This window comes from Hypomesus transpacificus, chromosome 3 (genome assembly GCF_021917145.1).
Source record: "Hypomesus transpacificus isolate Combined female chromosome 3, fHypTra1, whole genome shotgun sequence".
In the NCBI taxonomy this organism is placed as follows: Eukaryota; Metazoa; Chordata; class Actinopteri; order Osmeriformes; family Osmeridae; genus Hypomesus; species Hypomesus transpacificus.
In genome coordinates this window covers 2,620,194-2,638,467 of record NC_061062.1, presented here as the reverse complement: position 1 = coordinate 2,638,467, position 18,274 = coordinate 2,620,194, and the positions used below count along the sequence as shown (strand labels likewise).

Here is an 18,274-nt window from a genome sequence, read left to right as displayed (position 1 = left end):
TGTCTCTTCATACTAATCTGCTCTGACGGATTCGATCATAATAAAGACACAAAAGCCGTAACCCGTAACAGAATAGGCAACATATTCATATGTGGACGCTATTTAGCTTGTTAAAAAAATCAGTTGTGTTCTACCTGTATAGGATTCGAAATTTAAAAAACGCACAAAAACAGTGAAGAAGCATAACGTTTTTGAAAATTATGAAAATGTTTGTATCTGTATTGTTTTATATCTTCCTAAAATGAACATTGATAAAACGAATAGTCCTGGTTGCCATTGACAAAAATGAATAATGAAACTTTTTTAACGACACAAATCATAATACTATAATTCAATCTTAATAGCCTGCTTATACTAGCAAGCAGCTGTGCGCGCACACACACACACACACACTTTACAAAAGTTTTGGTGTCCGTGCCCCTGATAGTCTACCCTGACAGGAGTTCTTTCTTTTGAGGGAGACCCACGATTGCTTCCCTTCACAAAACATTAGCAGGGCCCCTTTGTTAACGCGGGGACCCCAGACCCCATCATTAGCGCTGATTACCGCTGACCAGTTTGACAACCTTATTGACTGCTAAAAAGACTTTTTCATGTATCCCACTGGTCGCTCTTGTTTTCAATAGAAACGGAAATATTCAGCCATTTTGTTCCTATAATCTGAAAGAAACTCAAAGCCCCCTTTCCTTCCCCTCCAACTTGCTTCCTCTCTTTACATACCCCCCAAAAACGACATTGGCTTCTGTGTTGTTGCAGCTGAAAGGCGTTTTGAAAATACAGCTTGTCCCTTTCACTGGTTACTGTAGCTTCATTATTTACAAATGGAGGGAACCAGGTGGTGGTCCCAGACCACAACTTAATAGCCGTTGGAGTAGGCTACATTTGTATCACTTCTGGTTTACGCTGCTCATTAGGCCTGACATTAGAGCGCGCGCGAAACAATGAATTCAAATTGGTAATCATGTCAGTGAATCCTAGGGATTTCAAATGTAGGCTATGCCTACACTTTCAAGAACTAGGCTATTTAATTTAGGTTTATAAGATACAGAGTTGTGTTCTCTGATTTTACAACTTTCTATTGTTTCTGCCAGACCGTGAATAAAACGTTAGCAGCACAACATTTTGCAGTCACCATATTAAGGTAATCAAACATGCCAGTTATACACGTTTTGCTGTTTTTAACAGCAATATCGAACAGTGAATCACAAACTTGTAATGACAAGTTAGTCATGACTCAAATACATTTTGAAATAATACCCATGGCTTGCTGTTATTAAACCAAGGCATATGGCTTAAATGTTAAAATGCATCTTGGTGTAAAATAAAGACATGCCAAAGCCTGACACATTTGGAAATCGAAATATGCCTCGTTTTCACTTCCTTGACAATTCTAGTGTTCGTGTGTTTGTTTTTACTCGTGGAGACTATCTCGTTTAGTGAGCCTGGCGGCCTCTCTTTGACCTCGCGCTGTCATGCCGCATTACATGATGGGAAGCATGTTGGCCAATTATGATGAAAACGTGTCAGGGCTCATAGTGAGGCATTATAACCATTAAACATTTGTTTCTCACACTCAGTCTATAGACCTATCAAGTATTAGTGATGTAACTAAATGTCTAAATTACATTTACCTAAATTCACAGCTTTATGAAACCGATAGTCGGTGCATTGAATTGGCCAGCATCATTTAAATAAGATTGCAGACCTTGCCAAAGATTAGGACAATATTTCACAATCATATTTAAAGGCTATGAAGCCTCACACATAAAAGTATTAAAACAATTAGCTTTATCATGGGTAATTACTCCATAATAATACAACCCACTCCGAACATGGCTGCTTTTTAAGAATGAAAAAAGACTTTGGTTGTATTCTCTTGATCAACAATTATTTTATTAAGTTATCTTTACTTTTTTCTTTTATACTGAAACACGTTCACTAAAGCGCACATGCTCAACTGGTTCACCTGTGCACAAGGTAAATATTAAAAACACCAAGCAAATTAATATCAAATTCTAACAGACAGAGCCAATCGTTTAAATAGGTAAATAAACATTATTTATAAAACTTTGAAAGTAAAAATATTACAGCGTCTTTTCAACATGAAATACCCACAGAAAACAGCAGGTCAGGCGCTAATGTCTCGTCCTCTTTTTAGTTTCATCTTGAGGCATTGGTTTATTAGTCCTCCCTTTAAAGGGATCGTGAATATGAATATGATCTTTTTTATTCCCTCTTGTATTAGGTTTCAGTCGTCATCCATTGTGGCAAAATGAAAACAAAATTAAAATATAGCTTTAAGACTTTCTGTCAGAGCACTGGTGTTTTGGCAGCCATCAAAGAAGAACAGTTTCTTTAAAATTCAAACGCAGGCACTGTGACTGTTTGTATCAGATTGTCTTTCAGGTTCTCCTTCATTTATCTCCTGTTCATGTATTATCTTCCTCTGGACTTCCTCTCATGCCATCAGATGTCACATTCGCTGTCGCTGGAAGTGATAGAAATAGCCGAGGTGGCGGCTTTGCTTGACAAACTTGCCTCGGGACTAGAGGCGGTACCGAGTCGATCAGCGGTTCCATCTTCATCCGCTAAAGACCGAACCGAGCCTTGGGACATACCTTGCTGTTGTAACCTGAATAAAATAAAATACAAATGTAAAAAATCTCAAACTATTTTTGACACAAGCTGCATAAACAGATGAAGGCGTTCTCGCAATCATGGCCGCAGACCTTATGAATAGCCTACATTATTTTACATTTGGCTAAACTGTTGTATAATTTTTACAACATGGATATGATCAGTTAATCTATCCATGATCCATGTGTGTGAATGGACTGCATGCAGCGGGAATAAGCATAACAAAATGATAACCCACTTTGGATTTTTTTGAAGGCTATTGGTCCTATATGGGAAACTTTGAGAGGATGTATTCAGGAATATTAAAATGGTGTTTGAGTAATATTTAAAAACAAACATAGGCCTATCAGCACTACGATTAATCGTACGTTGTCATTCATGCGTAAAAGGTGGTCGTCTTGTGCAAAAATATGATTTTGTAAGATTGTGATTGGTTCTTTGCAATCTGTCATATGTCTATTTAGTTCATTCGTGTTCTAGACAATTAGGTATATAGGTTTAAAGGTTTAAATATAAAACAACATTGCAGCATAGGATAGGCTACTGGAATTGGCAATGTCTTTCAGTTAGGTGACATTGCTTTTTGCCTTTTGTGATTTCACTTGTTTTAAAATTTCACAGAATAGAGGCTTGTTTATTTTCGTTTCAATTTGTTCAACACCGTCTTTTAAAGTTGACTAATTTGGAAAGATTTGATGCAGTAGCCTTTATATTGCAGATACTTATATTGACATGACAAATGCATTCGTTTATAACCGTTACAACCCGTTTTGTCTAAATAATTGAAACCACCAATTCTATAACAGGCTAACAGAATCATGCACAAAGGGGAGCTAGGCAACAACATACCTATTTTTCGCCGCCGCTGCTCTATCCCTTTGTCTACGATTTTTGAACCAGTTTCCTACTTGTGTGGGGGTAAGTCCAGTGGCCTGTGCAAGCTCTCTTTTTTTGCTAGGGTTCGGGTAAGGGTCTTGCAAGTACCATTCCCTTAACAGATGCCGGGTTCTCTCCTTGAAGCAATGGGTTTTTTGCTCTCCGTCCCATATTGTTCTGGGTAATGGGAACTTCTTCCGCACCCTGTATTTGTCCACTGGCCCTAGCGGGCGTCCCCGCAGCTTCTCCGCCTCCTGGTAGTGAGCCTCCAGCCACAAGGCCTGCAGTTTTGTATGTGACTCTTTGGTGAACTTGTGGTTCTCCAAGATATGGTAGAGTTCTCTAAAATTCCCGGTGTGAAAGGCCACGATGGCCCGCGCCCTAAGCACCGACTCATTCTTGTTGAGGACCTCACAGGCTGCGGGGGCGACGGGCAGAGACCAGAGGAAGCGACCGAGGCGCTCGATGTCCCCGCTCTCTTCCAGAGTCTCGCAAACCCCCGCAACCTGCTGAGGGCTAAAATTCAAGATAGGCAGCTGAAACATGGAGGCTTCTCTTTTCTCCTCCGTCTCTCTCTCTCTCTCTCCTCTTGCTTACCCGTCTCTCCCTCGCTCTATGTGTATCGAATCCAGACAAAAAGGCAATCCCAAAGTTAACAGATCAACCTTAAAACCACTGAGGAACGCTGCCCTCTGGCTGGCTACTGCAGCCTCGGCTGGTGAACTTGGTAGGTTGAACGTGCAAGAGTATAAAAGCTGGACCCGAGATGTATTTTGAAGGGGAAAAAGACAGTCAGCCCCTCTGCTGATTTTCTATTGGACTTGGCAGATTGGTTGCGTGGTTGCCATGGATGCCCGTCAATCACTGTCAAGTTTACCAATCACGCGGAAAGGAGCACCAAGAGATTTCAGCACCTCCCAGTGCTCGACAGCGCCTTTTCAGAATGTAAACATTTTGACCTTTGCTTTTTGTCTTAAAACGTTTCATTGCCTTCCATGTTTTTCAACATCCTTTTCTTTGTAAGTCATGGCTCTGAAGAAGAAATGCAACGATTCAATTAAACGCAGTTGGCACAGGCTACACACGTTTAGCCTACGTCTTTCAAGGGGGGAACAAACAAACAAGCCAACCAACAGACTCGACCGAAATCCACAGAATATGTTTAAAAAAATACTATAGGTTTCAGAAAAACATGAATTTCCAGAGTTATAATATCATTGCATGGTTGTTGAGTTAACACCAAAAAAAAGAAATAAAAAATCAATGCTCCGCGAATTGTTCGGTTCCCATTTTAGAATGTTATGACACGACTGCGCAACGTTCAGACAGACGACATAACAACTGCGCTGTCTCGGATGTATCAGTGATAAGAGATTACGACGTAGCTTTAAATAGACAGTTGGTAGTCAGTAATACAAGATCTGTGACAGTCCTAAAAATATTATCTATATTTTGAATTGGCCTAAAATTTTACGCACAAAAGCATTCCCAAGAGGCGAATGCACCGCGGGGTAAACAAATGTAGTCTAATGTTTGTGTATAGAATCTATCGTGCCACCGCCGGAATACTCGGGTTTAGTATCAGACACACTCCGTTTTGTGCACGGGCTGATTTAGTAAATAAGAAGGCGGATAGATAGCGCAGATGGTTTGAAGTGTCGGGTCAGATTATTTCATGGCTGGCTACAGTGGTGAAGTTCATTCTGACGGAAAAGCCTGATATTATTTTCACACACACACACACACACACACACACACACACACACACACACACACACACACACACACACACACACACACACACACACACACACACACACACACACACACACACACACACACACAGTGAGTTGAACTGAATCCCTTCGGGCTCTTTTTGCATGAATTATGGGGAGGATCATGATGCGGAGTTATGAAACTGCCTGCCTTCTGCGCGAGAAGCTGTTCATTTTCATGCTTTATTATGAACGTTAGACTTTTTAAAGGTAACATTTTCTCCATAAGCATGCAACCTATGTGCACATGCGTAAGATGTGCTAACCAATGTGCAACATAATAAGATAATGAAAGTAACGGGCGTAATAAATTGCTGGTTTGACTAAATGAATAAAGACGCAAGCACATTTTTGCAACAAAACCTGCAGAAATGCGAGGAGGCTATAGGTTTTACCATGTAGTATAGTAACCAGATGGAGGTAGCCCTACACAGATTAATACGATTAAAGTTCTTACTAGTGGGGTCAGTAGGCCTAATTATAATTCCCTATTATTATAGGTTTATCATTGATCGGTAACTAAATGTAACAAATCGTAAATAAAGGATAGACCTTCCTGCGAAACCATGCAGTAATGCAAGGGCGACTGACACCATTTTTTCAAAAGGCTCTAAATATTTCATCCTGTTGGCCTATCATGACCCAAATGTAGGTTATACAAGAACAGCTTCTTTTTCAAGAAAGAATGCATCAATAAAATATGTTGACATTTTGGATATCAAAAAGAGAGAGCAGTCGATAAACAATTAGGACGTGTCCGGGTGAATAGCCTAACAGCCTCAGCAGTGGGCATATCATTGTTAGACTTGCTAGATAAAAAAAAAAAACATGCTGTAGCCTACATATGATAAATGTATTAGGCCGTATTGTAGGCTATAAATAAAACTCTGTAGGCTCAAATACTTTTTGTTGTTGGACTGTTCCCTGTAAGCTAAACAAAATAGGCTACCAGATGAAGGCTGCTGAATAGGCCTAATCAACAAGTCTATTATAGGCCTAGTACCTACTTTCAGCGATCGATTGTCTGAATTGTTTTACTTTTCAATATATAGTTTACATAATTCTTCATAAAATAATAGGGCCTACAACATTCATAGGCCTTTCGTAGGCTGTCCGCAAAAAAAAGGTTAGGTTTAAATCTTAAGTTTGACATGACAACAATCCTGTTAAAATGGGCTTAAACCGTTAAAAACACATCAGTCAAAGCTCACGTATCGGAACTTTAAAGTCTGAAAACAGAACTATGAAAAATGCATATCACAATCACTAACAAACCGTGCCAGGGGCCAGTAGCCTACCCTGACACCGATATCCCGGACATTCAAGAACTCAACACAAACAGTGAATCTCGCACAAAGACGTCTGTTTTTTCTTTGTTAGTTTGCCTCAGAGATTCCCTAACCACCCACTCACTACCAAATTCAACTGTATGCCTATATTTCTTACATAAAGTTACACGAGACATCTATAGGCCCCTCAGCTCTACAATGTAACCTAAAGCTCTTACACATGTACGAGCTTATGTCTGTATTCTGTATGAAATTGCCATTGCTATTTTACCATTAATCAGCAACAAAGATTTGATTCGATTTGTTTTTAGACAAAAATAGCATACAGCCACAATATATCCCAATGTAGTTTAATTGAGGGCAGGGATCCATTCAAAACACGGCGCTCCTGGACCTGTGCATTGTACGCCTTGGGCGACATAGCCAAGAGTAATGAGCAACTACACACAAGAAAATACCTAAGACGCGAGCCAGCAGTCAAGAACAAAAGCACGAACAAAATAGGCATGACTGAATGAACGAACAGAGAGAATCGAGACACCAGAGAGGGATACTACTTTTCTCTCAATTTGCCATAAGAGATGAGTACATTTACTTTGAGTCATCAGCGCCGAGCTGGGTCGTAGCTCGCCCACGGCAGAGGGGAGGAAAGGAGAGGAGAACAGTTACATGTGAACAGGCTGGAAATGACCCAGATTCCCCCGGATCAGTCAAGCAGACGAGACGGTACAAGAGCCTGTCAACAACACCCATCCTGGCACTATCCCACCCAGACCTACCTCTCTCATACCCAGGCTTTAGCTCAGCCACCCAGCCCTGCCTTACCCATATCACCGCTCACGTACTGTAGCCTACATATTCACAAACACAAGCACGTACATGTAGGCTAGTCTATACAAGAACATTTCCCTCAAAATTGCACGTAGAGACGTTTAACAATCGGAATCATCATAAACGCTTACAGTGGTTCCTACTACGGCTCATCACTGTATTTTATTAAACTGTCTGTGAGGCCGCGGAGGCGTAGGATTTACGCTTCCTAGTGCGACCGCAAACACACAGCATTATGACGTGCAGGCTAGCCGCCACTCACACGAGAGAACACGGCCGCGCTCAGCGTTCCTGAAGTTGCCTGCAGGGTGTGTCGTCACTCTTTTCCAAACACTGCGGACGCAGGAAGAATTGAGTCGTTATTTTCAAAGGACTGTTTTGTTTTGTTTTACTATGGTTGACAGACTGTTTTAACCCAGACTCATCTGTCATAGGACAGGATTAACTTTCCATTGAAGATATCATGTCAGGAGCACTGGTCATGACCTTTTGAAGCCTGGATTTGTTTAAAATCCATCATGAAGTACTATTGAATCAGTCTTTCAGTCCATACATTGTCCAGTCACTTTACAGACAGAAGATTTAAGCCAAATATGGAGACCTTTGAATGCTGTGTTTTCAGACCCATTTGCCCTCAGGAAAGCTTCAGTGCTCAACGCTGCATTTAATCTGTGGATTTGCAGTAACAGAGAAGACTTCTTATCCACTGACCCATTGGCCCCCAGAGAACGTAATCCACAAACTCTCAGTCACCCTGCTGACATGGATAGAGAAGGCAATGCAGGGCTGCATCAGTGAGGGAGACCAGCCTGCCCTGACTCACATACTCCTCCCCCCAGCTTCTGTGTGACAAGCCGAGCGCAGCACAGTCATAACATTGTTATAATCAGCACATGACACTTGACCTTACATTTGTTAAGCCGGTTCATAGTGGCACAGTAATCTAGAGGAATAATTCTACGGGGTTTAGCCAATTGAAATCGCAGACTAAAATGCTGCTGAATATTCAGAGGAGATGGTGCCTGATGAATATTCGTTTAAGGTTATCACAATGCTTTGTGCTATAAATGCATGTGTGTTTATTTGTACGTTTGAATATACAACTACTGTACCTGTTAATAGAATAATTTCCATGTCAAAATTGCAGTTTAACAATTTCATTTAGTAAACATACATGTTACATTTAGTCCACCATCTGGGTCTTTAATTGTATTTCATGGAATGCTGCTGCGGTTTCACCATGCCAGAAGGTAGAGGTCTTATCCGACCTCCCTCTCAGGATATGTAGTAAATGAGAGAACTATGTTTGGCACACACACACCACTGAAAGCCTTTCAGAATATCTTTTGAATACACACACACACACACACACAAAATACATCCTTCCACTGTCGAACAAAGTCAATTTCCTGAAAGGTTGGCTGGATGCAGGGATAAATGGAAGCAGGAAAGAGTGTAGATAAGATGCATGTGGCTTGAATTCATTACCTACCTATAGATATAGTGTGTGTGTGTGTGATTGTCAAAGTGGGTGCAGGAGTGCGCAAATCCATTTCCAGGCCCTATATAACTCATTGCCTCATGCTATATGCAGTGCACGTGTCATCTCTCTAAAACACTCAGACTGCAGAGCCAATCATCTTTTGTCCTATTTATTCCCTTCCGTTCGCCATACTTTTCCATATCTGAAATTCAGTACGAAATAGTGGTACCCACAACTTTCTGTTCCCGCAGACCAGAGATGGAAGTTCTCTTCTCACTCCACCACCCTTTGATCTTTGACCTTCCTCCTACATCTGTCCTTGCTCATCATCTAGTAACAGATTCTGCTTTCACGCCTGCCAACTAATCTCCATTTCTCTCTTTTTGCAAGTCCCTTCAGTCACAGCCCTGAGGGAGTGCTAAAGCTTCACTTGAAAAAACCTTTACCTACATGTATCATTCTTTTCACCATCACTGTCTTACTGAACTTCGATTACATTTGAATGAGGGCTGATGTTGTTTTCTTACATCTTGTCAGAGTACAGTATGTTTCAGAATACATTTTCACATTCATTCTTGTCTGCTGGTGGGGACAGCGTTCACCAGCCAATGGTTTTACACTGTGTCCCTCCCACCATGCCGTGTCAAAGGGTCTTGACAACACCCAAAGATGACAGGAGTCAAAACTCATCATGGCCAGGAGCTTGGTTCTTGAAACCCACATGAAGTGTGAATCAGGGCACAGGTCACAGTACTGCCTTCCTAAACCTTCACTTCGCATTGTGTTTCTGCAAAACACAATCACACAGACTTTACACACTAGCCTGTCAATATGCCTCAATCTCAAATATAGGCACTGCTCTTTTGTGCTCCTCTTTTAAGTCAACATTTCCAAAAACCTCCACAGCCATAATGGGAGTGATACATTCTACAAAAATATATTTTTGTAGAATAGATTTAGCACACTAAAATAACTTTGATGCCAGTATTAAGGAGGAGAAAAACTGGATAATGATGTCGTACCTTAAGGCTATTCAATGGGATTGCATCATTAAACCATCATAAGTAGATATGCTTCTTATGACTGTCAAACTGTCAAAAAAGGAACCGGGTGATGACACGTGTCCATTAGGTCTGGTAGGTGACTCACCCAGACCCCCTGGTAAAACAGAGAGTTGTCTCCAGGCTCAGGAGGATGCAGTCATGGAACTCGGCACTCTCTTTAGTACAGGACGAAAAGCCCCCTTTAATAAGATTAGATAAAAATAGACCTGTTTTGTAAAAGTATTTGGTAGCCACAGAACATGGCGACACTGGGAACTGTCAGGCTGGCTGGCTGGCTGGCTGTCAGGCTGGCTGGCTGGCTGTCAGGCTGGCTGGCTGGCTGTCAGGCTGGCTGTCAGGCTGGCTGGCTGGCTGGCTGGCTGTCAGGCTGGCTTGCTATCAGGCTGGCTGGCTGGCTGTCAGGCTGGCTAGCTGTCAGGCTGGCTGGCTGGCTGTCAGGCTGGCTGTCAGGCTGGCTGTCAGACTGGCTGTCAGGCTGGCTGGCTGGCTAGCTGGCTAGCTGTCAGGCTGGCTGTCAGGCTGGCTGTCAGACTGGCTGGCTGGCTAGCTGGCTGGCTGGCTGGCTGGCTCGGCTGGTGTGTCTGAGGGACCCAGGCAGACTGGCAGGGGGGCTCAGTACAGCAAACAAGCACCAACACAGAACGACATGATCAGACATGTACCTGGAAGACTGAGTATGGTCAACATGTTTTATCGATTACAAATTCAATAGCAAATTAAAATAATTGAGTGATTAATCAACGCATCATAATGTCATTAGAAATGTTTCGATTACAAAATCAATGCTGAATATAAACATGGGTTGACATAAAAAAATTAAATTCAAATACTCTCAGATTAGCAGATTATACTTTTTTTTGCTATGCCAATGCAGTCCAATTGTGTGTGTGATATGATGTTAAACAGCTCTGATCAGGATTCACATCTTGTCAAATGCACACTGTCAGGACAGCCATAGCTAACAGCACAAAGACAACAGTTTGTCTTCCGATCACAAGCAGAATACAAGGTCAGCAAGATAGTCTGTCTCTCCCCTCCTCTGGGGGCAGAGGTCAGGAATATCTTGGATCTTTCAGAGTCTTAATGTCTGTCAACTGTGCTTTATGGATGGCTTATGTCAAATGCCATTCTGACAGGGCTCATTAAGATGAAGTGGCCATGGTAGGTAGGGGCAGGGGAAGGCAGAGTTGGCTTGCTGCCTGATCAGTGTCTGTCTGGGCAAACCCCACCACTGTACCTAGGGGCTGACATCTCTGACAGAACATTGCTGACAGGTCTGTGTGTATGTATGTGTGTGTGTGTGTATGTATGTTTGTGTGTGAGGCGAGTCCATGTTGTATGTGTGTGTGTGTGTATGTGTGTGTTGGGTAGGTGCACACCCCCCACACACACTCACCGCGTGTGCTTGTGTCACGACTTGAGTCACCCGGTGCCACAGAGCAGGTCGTCGCTTGATGCCATGGCTCCGATCACAAGTGACAGGCTGAGAGTCGTGTCGCTTTCGTCCCTCACACATACTCAAATATTTATCTCTGCCTCACATCAGCAGTCCTGTGCTGCTAGGAAGCCACGCTGCAGAGGCATCCAAGACCTTGAGAGGGTGAGTCAAATGATCCTCCTATTCCTCTCTGTAGCATAGCAAGAAGCCTTTTTGAATTGACAATATCCAACCCAATTCCATGGTCCATAACGAGGGGCCATTTACACCTATTCCATAACCACTGGCAGACAACCTTGATGCCACAGTGTTACTGTTAACTGTGGTTAATAGGTAGGACCATGGACTAGCCTTACATGAACAACTTACATGGTGCTTATTGTGTTAAAGCTGCTGACCAAGGTCTTGTGGTTAATGTAAATAGCTTTAATCCACGTCTGCCATGGCAAAAGGCTCTGAGCTTGGACTGTTAGCTGACATCTTAAGGTGGTTTTCTAATATGCTGATTAAAAATGTATGTTCAGAATGCAAGGGGAGAGCCTCACAGGGGAGTCCTGCCAAGGCAGATTAAATCATTTTTACTTAATAGATATTCTAGATAGATAAGGGTCAGTGTAAATGAGCAAACTGTTGAAAACAACAGCAAAGTCAGCAAATGCCCTGCTAACCCTGTTCTTGAAGACAACACAATCAAGCGGGAAGTGATCGTAATACCGAACATAGTCGAAGGAACTGATGTCCTTTTGGTGTCTGAGCATTTAACACCACTTAAATAGGTTCTGTCTGCTGGATTGGTTGTAGGCATCATGGTCTTCTAATGTGAAGGCAAGGCTTGCCAAATAGTTTGGCACTGTGCTCTGTCACACTGTAGGCCGTGACGGAGAGACACAAACAGGACTGGACCCATGGCAGTGTTAATGCCGTAATCTTAAAGTCCTTTCGAGGTACAAAGGGAGGCCAAGGGGATATGCCTACTAATCCAATCAGATAACAGACAAGCCCCATAAGCTTTGAAATGAGCCAATCAATAATCATTGCTTCCTTGCCCTGTAGTTCTGGTTTGTCTGTGACATCCAGTGAAACATTTTGATGGTATCCCTGATAAACGATACATCCATGCAGGGATGTGATACACACACATGCTGGTAAATGTGAGGTGTAAACTGTACATCCATGTATTCTGAGACCATAGGAAAGGTATGTATATAGTCTAGTACTGCCTTGACAAATGTATTGAACAGATTCTTGCCATTCTTCTATGATACACCAGTGATTTGCCCTCATAAAATAATACCTGCACCATCTTTTATGATTGATTTCAATCAATGCTGGCTTTTCAAAGAACACAAAGAGATGGAGGAAATGTGTCACAGCATTTATATTCATCTTTGAATTAACAGCTCTCCAGAGGTTAAAGTGGAATAGATCCATTCTTGACACGATAAAAGATGCAGAGGGTTCAAGAAATGCGGGACCCGTGGAAAAAAAAACGAATACGGTAGTTGTCGGTATTTTTCGAAGGTGAATGGGGAAGCCTATTGACACAGCACAGAGATGGTGAGAGTATAGTGGGGATGTGGGATAAGACTAATAAGGTCAGCTGAAAACTCGGATGGATTCATTTTATTATATCGGAGACTGTGAGTGTTTCTGTACTTCCTGATGCTAGCATCAAAGGTGCGTTCCTCGTCTGACAGCCAAACAAAGCTTGTTTACTTCTAGGTGATGCCAGTGAAATCATATGGCCATACACAGTCCAGTCAGTCAACAGTGCGAGTACAATTTTTCGAAATAATTATTCCTTCTTTGACTTAAGTAATATCCTGAGAGCTTTTAGAAACACTTTCACAGCCTTGCACTGTATAATACGTCTTCAGAACGCGCAGGGGAATTTTCCAGAGGGCACAGGTGTGCCCTGGCTGTCCCTGAAGTCTAAAGCTGCAACAAAGAAGGGAGGATGCTTCCTCTGTGAAGAGGAAGAGGGCAGTTTGAGGTGAAGGAACACTCCTACAAAAGGTTTTTCTTCATGGTGTATTCGGTTGTGACCTTCAGGCAAAGCTCCAAATAAATGGAACACTAAGGGTTGAATCAAAAATCTTGTTGGCCCTGAATCTTTACACCAGGCAGGGATGTGGGGTGAATAAGTGATAGGGTTTATTTTTTTATTTTTTGTACTTCCAATTCGTGAATGTCTGATTTTAAATGAATTCATGAGAGAGTTACACCGGGTTGCTCTCCTTACTTAATGTGGCTCTAACACCACAGTATTTCTATGCTATTTTAAACGCATTATATAGTTAGGGGGTGGTGACAAGGATACGGGGAACCCCTGGAAGGAAATGTATTACATTTTAAAGTTAAAATGTGATGCACTTTGAGAGCAAAGTTAAGAAGCTAAAATGAACACAGAAACATATGTATTATAAACTTTACAGCCCACTATACGTGTTTTTAATCTTACAGTTGGTACAATTGGAAAATGGATGAATGAATCGAACCTAGAATATAGATTTGTATTTCGAGAGAGCAAAAACACTCTTAAGACACCTTACATTTACATTAAAAAATATCATCCAACTGCTTGGATCTCATAAATGACTACACAGGTAAATCTCTTTAATTTCACAACACACCGTACAGTAGAACTCCCTTGGTTGTAAGCTTGGAGATCCCTGATGATTATGATCAATTGAAAGCTTCCCATCCCATCAACTGCTTGTCCTTCACTATCGTCCTACATCTCTACCTTTCATTTGACCCTCCCTCAGTCTCTCTGCCTGCCTGCAGACTCCCCAGAGGGGACTATCAGTGCTGTGGCACTGGCGTGCTTGACAGGCTGTGATGAGGTTGACAAGGTGAATGGCCAGACTGCTGATTCAGGTGGTAGGTTAGCCTACATACTCATTCACACACACACACACACACACACACACGAGTGCAGTGTGTGGAACTACACACCAACCAGCTCAGCCCCTTGGTACTGTTTTATGAATCTAAGGTTGTATCCAGAGATAAGTTAAAATTAATATTGAGAGGGGAGAGATTTAGCCTTGGACCACAGCTGGCTACATCATACCATACCAGACACAATGCATATAGATCAACAGCTACTCTATGTGATACAAGGGATACTTTCCAGTAGCTGTGCCTTGGAGGAGAGCGAGGGGGGAGGAAGACGAGTTTGTCCATGTGCCTTGGAAACTTCCAGAAAAAAATACATATTTTTTTGCTGATGCTGCAAAGTGCCCCGATGCAGCTAACAACTTGTGTCAGATTCTATACTACCTACTGCATTAGAGAGAGGGAATTCATATCTGCTCTCTCACCTCACTTACTCTTTTCCCACAATTCTTAAAAAGATGATGACAGGGTTAAAAGAAACTGTAAAAAATGTCACAGCTTGTGCTTATCTCTTCCTTGCTACCCAGTTTTTTCTTCTTTTTTTTGGGCAGACAACTAAATTAATAGGAAGTAATAATAATAATAATACATTTTATTTATATAGCGCTTTTCAAAGTTCTAAAAGTCGCTGTACATGGTTAAAATAAACATAAAACAAGGACATCATATAAAATCACACAGTGTGGGGGTGGGGGGTGGGCAACGTTTAAAACAACACAAAAAGGAAAACAAACAGAAGTGCCAGGCTCTAAGAAGGGGGCATACTGCAGTTGTGTGTCAGTCACCTAGCAACAAGTCCTCCCCATCACTTACACCCTCCCCCCCCCCCCCCTCCCCCCTCCCCATCTCCTGCTGTGCTCTCTAATTCAACAAATCTGCTCAGAATGTATGGCTGCTCTCCTGACAAAAACACATTCTGTGCTCGGGGCTAAGGACCTAGGCCTCTGCTGAACATGCCACTCAGCTGCCCATTGACCACCGGGGCCTTTCTCTGCACACACTAAGGAGCCAGGAACAAAGCCACTGAAAGCAGGGGCAGCTCCACAGAGAAAACATTTGCTTGTAATTGTGTTTGACTGCATAATGAAAATGATGTTCTTTTTTAATTTGGGCTTGTTGAGGCCACGCTATTTTCCTCTGGTCACCTGATTATTGTAAAGAAGCCCCCCCTTTTCCCCCGCCCTGTGGAACACTGGAGGAAAATATTGAATATGGTCCCAAAGGCCTACCCACTCTCTACTATAACCCCTCTTGTGTTTTAAGTGTTCTGTTGCAGCAACAAAAATATGGAGATCCTGTTCATTACAGGATGGAGAGTGCGCCAGAATTAGTGTTTTCAGAGAGGAAAACGGCACTCATTCACACACACACTAACACGCACACACACATCTACACAGAGAGAGAGAGCGAACGAGAGAGCGCTCTGTCATGCAGTTCAAAAACTTGCCCTGAGTTGTTAAGCATTGAGTAGGTAGCATTCCTGGTGCTACTCCAGCTAAACAGGCCATTAGTGCAAGCCTCAGGCTACTGCAAGAACACCGCCTCAATGGACACATTCACATCCAGTGATGATTTGGACCCTTTAGCAGCCAATTTCCTGTGCCATTAACTGGACATTTTGACATTCCTCATCTTTTCGCTTCTCCTTCCATTCTTCTCCACTTCTCTGGACGGCGAAGGTGGCAAGTGTACAGGTAAATGTCCGGATAAATAAAATAAATGTTTTTATTTTTATTTCTTTAATTAAAGAGAAAAATTAGTCATCTGTGATGACTACAAACTCGTTACATAGGACTGGGATTGAGAGCAGAGGAGATTGTTATGCTCAAGGTTCCTCTCCACCACTCATAGGGATAGCTATTGAGTGACTTCAAATCAAATCAAATATTATTTGTATAGGTCTTTTTACAAGCAATGTCACAGACAGCTTCACATAGACCCATAGAACTGCACCTAAACCAACGTAAACCCCTCAAAGAAAACGAGGTAAAACAGGAAACCTCAAGAGACAAAATGGAAGAGACCTTGGGGGGGGGGGGGGGCTATAGAATGAAGGACCAGACGGTTAGTGTTAGTGATACACAGAGGTGCTGACCATCGGGCTGAACACATTTATATACTAAGAAATATAGTTGAAAGTAAAACATTTTCAAGTGAATGGATGATTAAGAGACATAGATATACTTCATTGATTCAGTAGAAAAATGCAGTCCTGGTTTTCTGCCTTTATTGCTAAGCTCCTCTTTCAGAAGGTATGAGCCTGTTCAGGCTCTCCCAGTCACTGGGAGATTTTCTTTTTAAAAGCCAGATTTGTGATCGAGTCATTTTTGTGATTGAGCCTCTTTACACTTATATTCAAGTTTATGTGTCCCTCGAACAAACCAGGAGTGGATGTGTGCGAGTCTGGCCCTCTGGATGAACTTTAACTTATTACTACATTCACGTTGCTCAGGTAATACCAGGAACAGACAGTTGTTAAAGTACAGTTTTTCAGTGAAAAAGTGTAATGAATGTGTCATGGATAGTCATCTGACTATAAAAGGTGTGTGATATGAGAGTACATTTAACAGCATCAGCTTAAAACACTTTACAGTGACATAGCCTCTCAGCAGACCCCTGAATGTCAAAGGGAACATGATGTTATACATGGCAGTAGCGTAGCTACTAGGGGCCTGGGACCACTCATTTACATGTTTGGCACCCCCCAAATTTCTAATTGCTAACAAAAAAAAGAAAGAATCGTCGATTTATAAATATATATAATTTTTTGGTGAAACCCCTCATTTTAAGATTCTATTCGGCCTATGCCCCTGATATATGGGACATAATATCTTAGATGATAAGTCAGCTTATGTTTACCGAATCACAAGAACAGCACAGTTACTGGACCAACAGGTGTAAAAAAAAAAAAAAAAAGGGTGAATTGTCTACGAGGTCAGATGTGAGTGTCCTACGTTTTAGGGCTTGATCCCACTTGAGTGGCTGGATGGTTTGCAGTGACACCCCTCACTATATTAACGAGTTCAACAACGTTGACAAGGCCCTTTTTTTTTTGTTGAAAGTGTCAACAAGTGAGAGCATCTGTCCGTGTGTGTTTTTGGAACTCTCTTTCACCATCAAGACCCCAACTCTGACACCAATTAAAAAGATTATGTCTTCAGTTGAGAGGAAAACTATAGCTGTGTGATTTCTTTTGACAAGGTCACAGGGGTGCCGTGTCATAGTGCATGACCTTAACAGAAATTTACTTTGGTGCACGTTTGACTAATATCTCTCTTTGCACTGGACAATCTGCCGTTCTTGACATGGGAACACAGAAAAGGGAATTTTCTGTCCATGAGGGTGCACATAGTCTGGAACTGGGAACTGTTCCTGTGTGTCTGATACTGTACCAAAAGAAAAGGCCTCGAACACAAACCAAAAAAGTCCTTGGAATTGGATGAGCATTTGATTTTTATGTCTTAACATGTATTTGTCCCTCAACAAACTGTTTTGTCTTCCAACAAATATGTTTCAGCTTTGTTGCTGACCTTATTCCACTTTCCATCGTTAGACAGGATCACTGGGGGAGATATTGTGAAGTATAGCCTTGCTCAAAGATGGTTTGACTTGAGAACCTATGCAGACGTGTGGTGGCAACCTTCTTGAAGCATAAGTAGGCCAGACAAGGACACTCGATAAACGTGTGACTTTTGGTGTCAAGTCATATTTATCCAGGATCAAGTCATTCGATACATATTTGTAGATAGGCTATATTAGCCAATGGGCGCAAATAATCAATTGACTTTGATTTTTGTTTTATTCGTTGGCCTATTTGTTTATTTTCGAAAATAATTTGACCGACGGTTTCATTATGCTTTCAAGACGACTTTTGCCCAATTTGGGTGCACCTATCTTTAAAAAACGAATCATAGTTTTGTTTGACAGCACCACAGATTGGTTTGTAATTTTATTGCTTTAATGCTGGGCCTGTAACTTGA

At 41.9% G+C, this 18,274-nt stretch overlaps 1 protein-coding gene across 1 annotated transcript; it reads right to left on the bottom strand.

Annotated features, from left to right (window-relative positions):
- Window positions 1-1,938: 1,938 nt before the first annotated feature.
- six6a (SIX homeobox 6a) lies at window positions 1,939-5,245 on the bottom strand. The gene is made up of 2 exons (XM_047049896.1): window positions 3,487-5,245; window positions 1,939-2,632 (listed from the first exon to the last, which is right to left on the bottom strand). The coding sequence occupies exons 1-2, from the start codon at window positions 4,056-4,058 to the stop codon at window positions 2,467-2,469; spliced, it is 738 nt and encodes a 245-aa protein (XP_046905852.1). The 5' UTR covers window positions 4,059-5,245; the 3' UTR covers window positions 1,939-2,466.
- Window positions 5,246-18,274: the final 13,029 nt, after the last annotated feature.

Bases quoted from the DNA above. Each gene is read 5' to 3' on its own strand.
- six6a (XM_047049896.1), bottom strand. From the start codon at position 4,058: ATGTTTCAGCTGCCTATCTTGAATTTTAGCCCTCAGCAGGTTGCGGGG. The intron at 2,633-3,486 runs GTATGTTGTTGC...TATTTTATTCAG, and splicing joins GCAGCGGCGGCGAAAAATAG to GTTACAACAGCAAGGTATGT.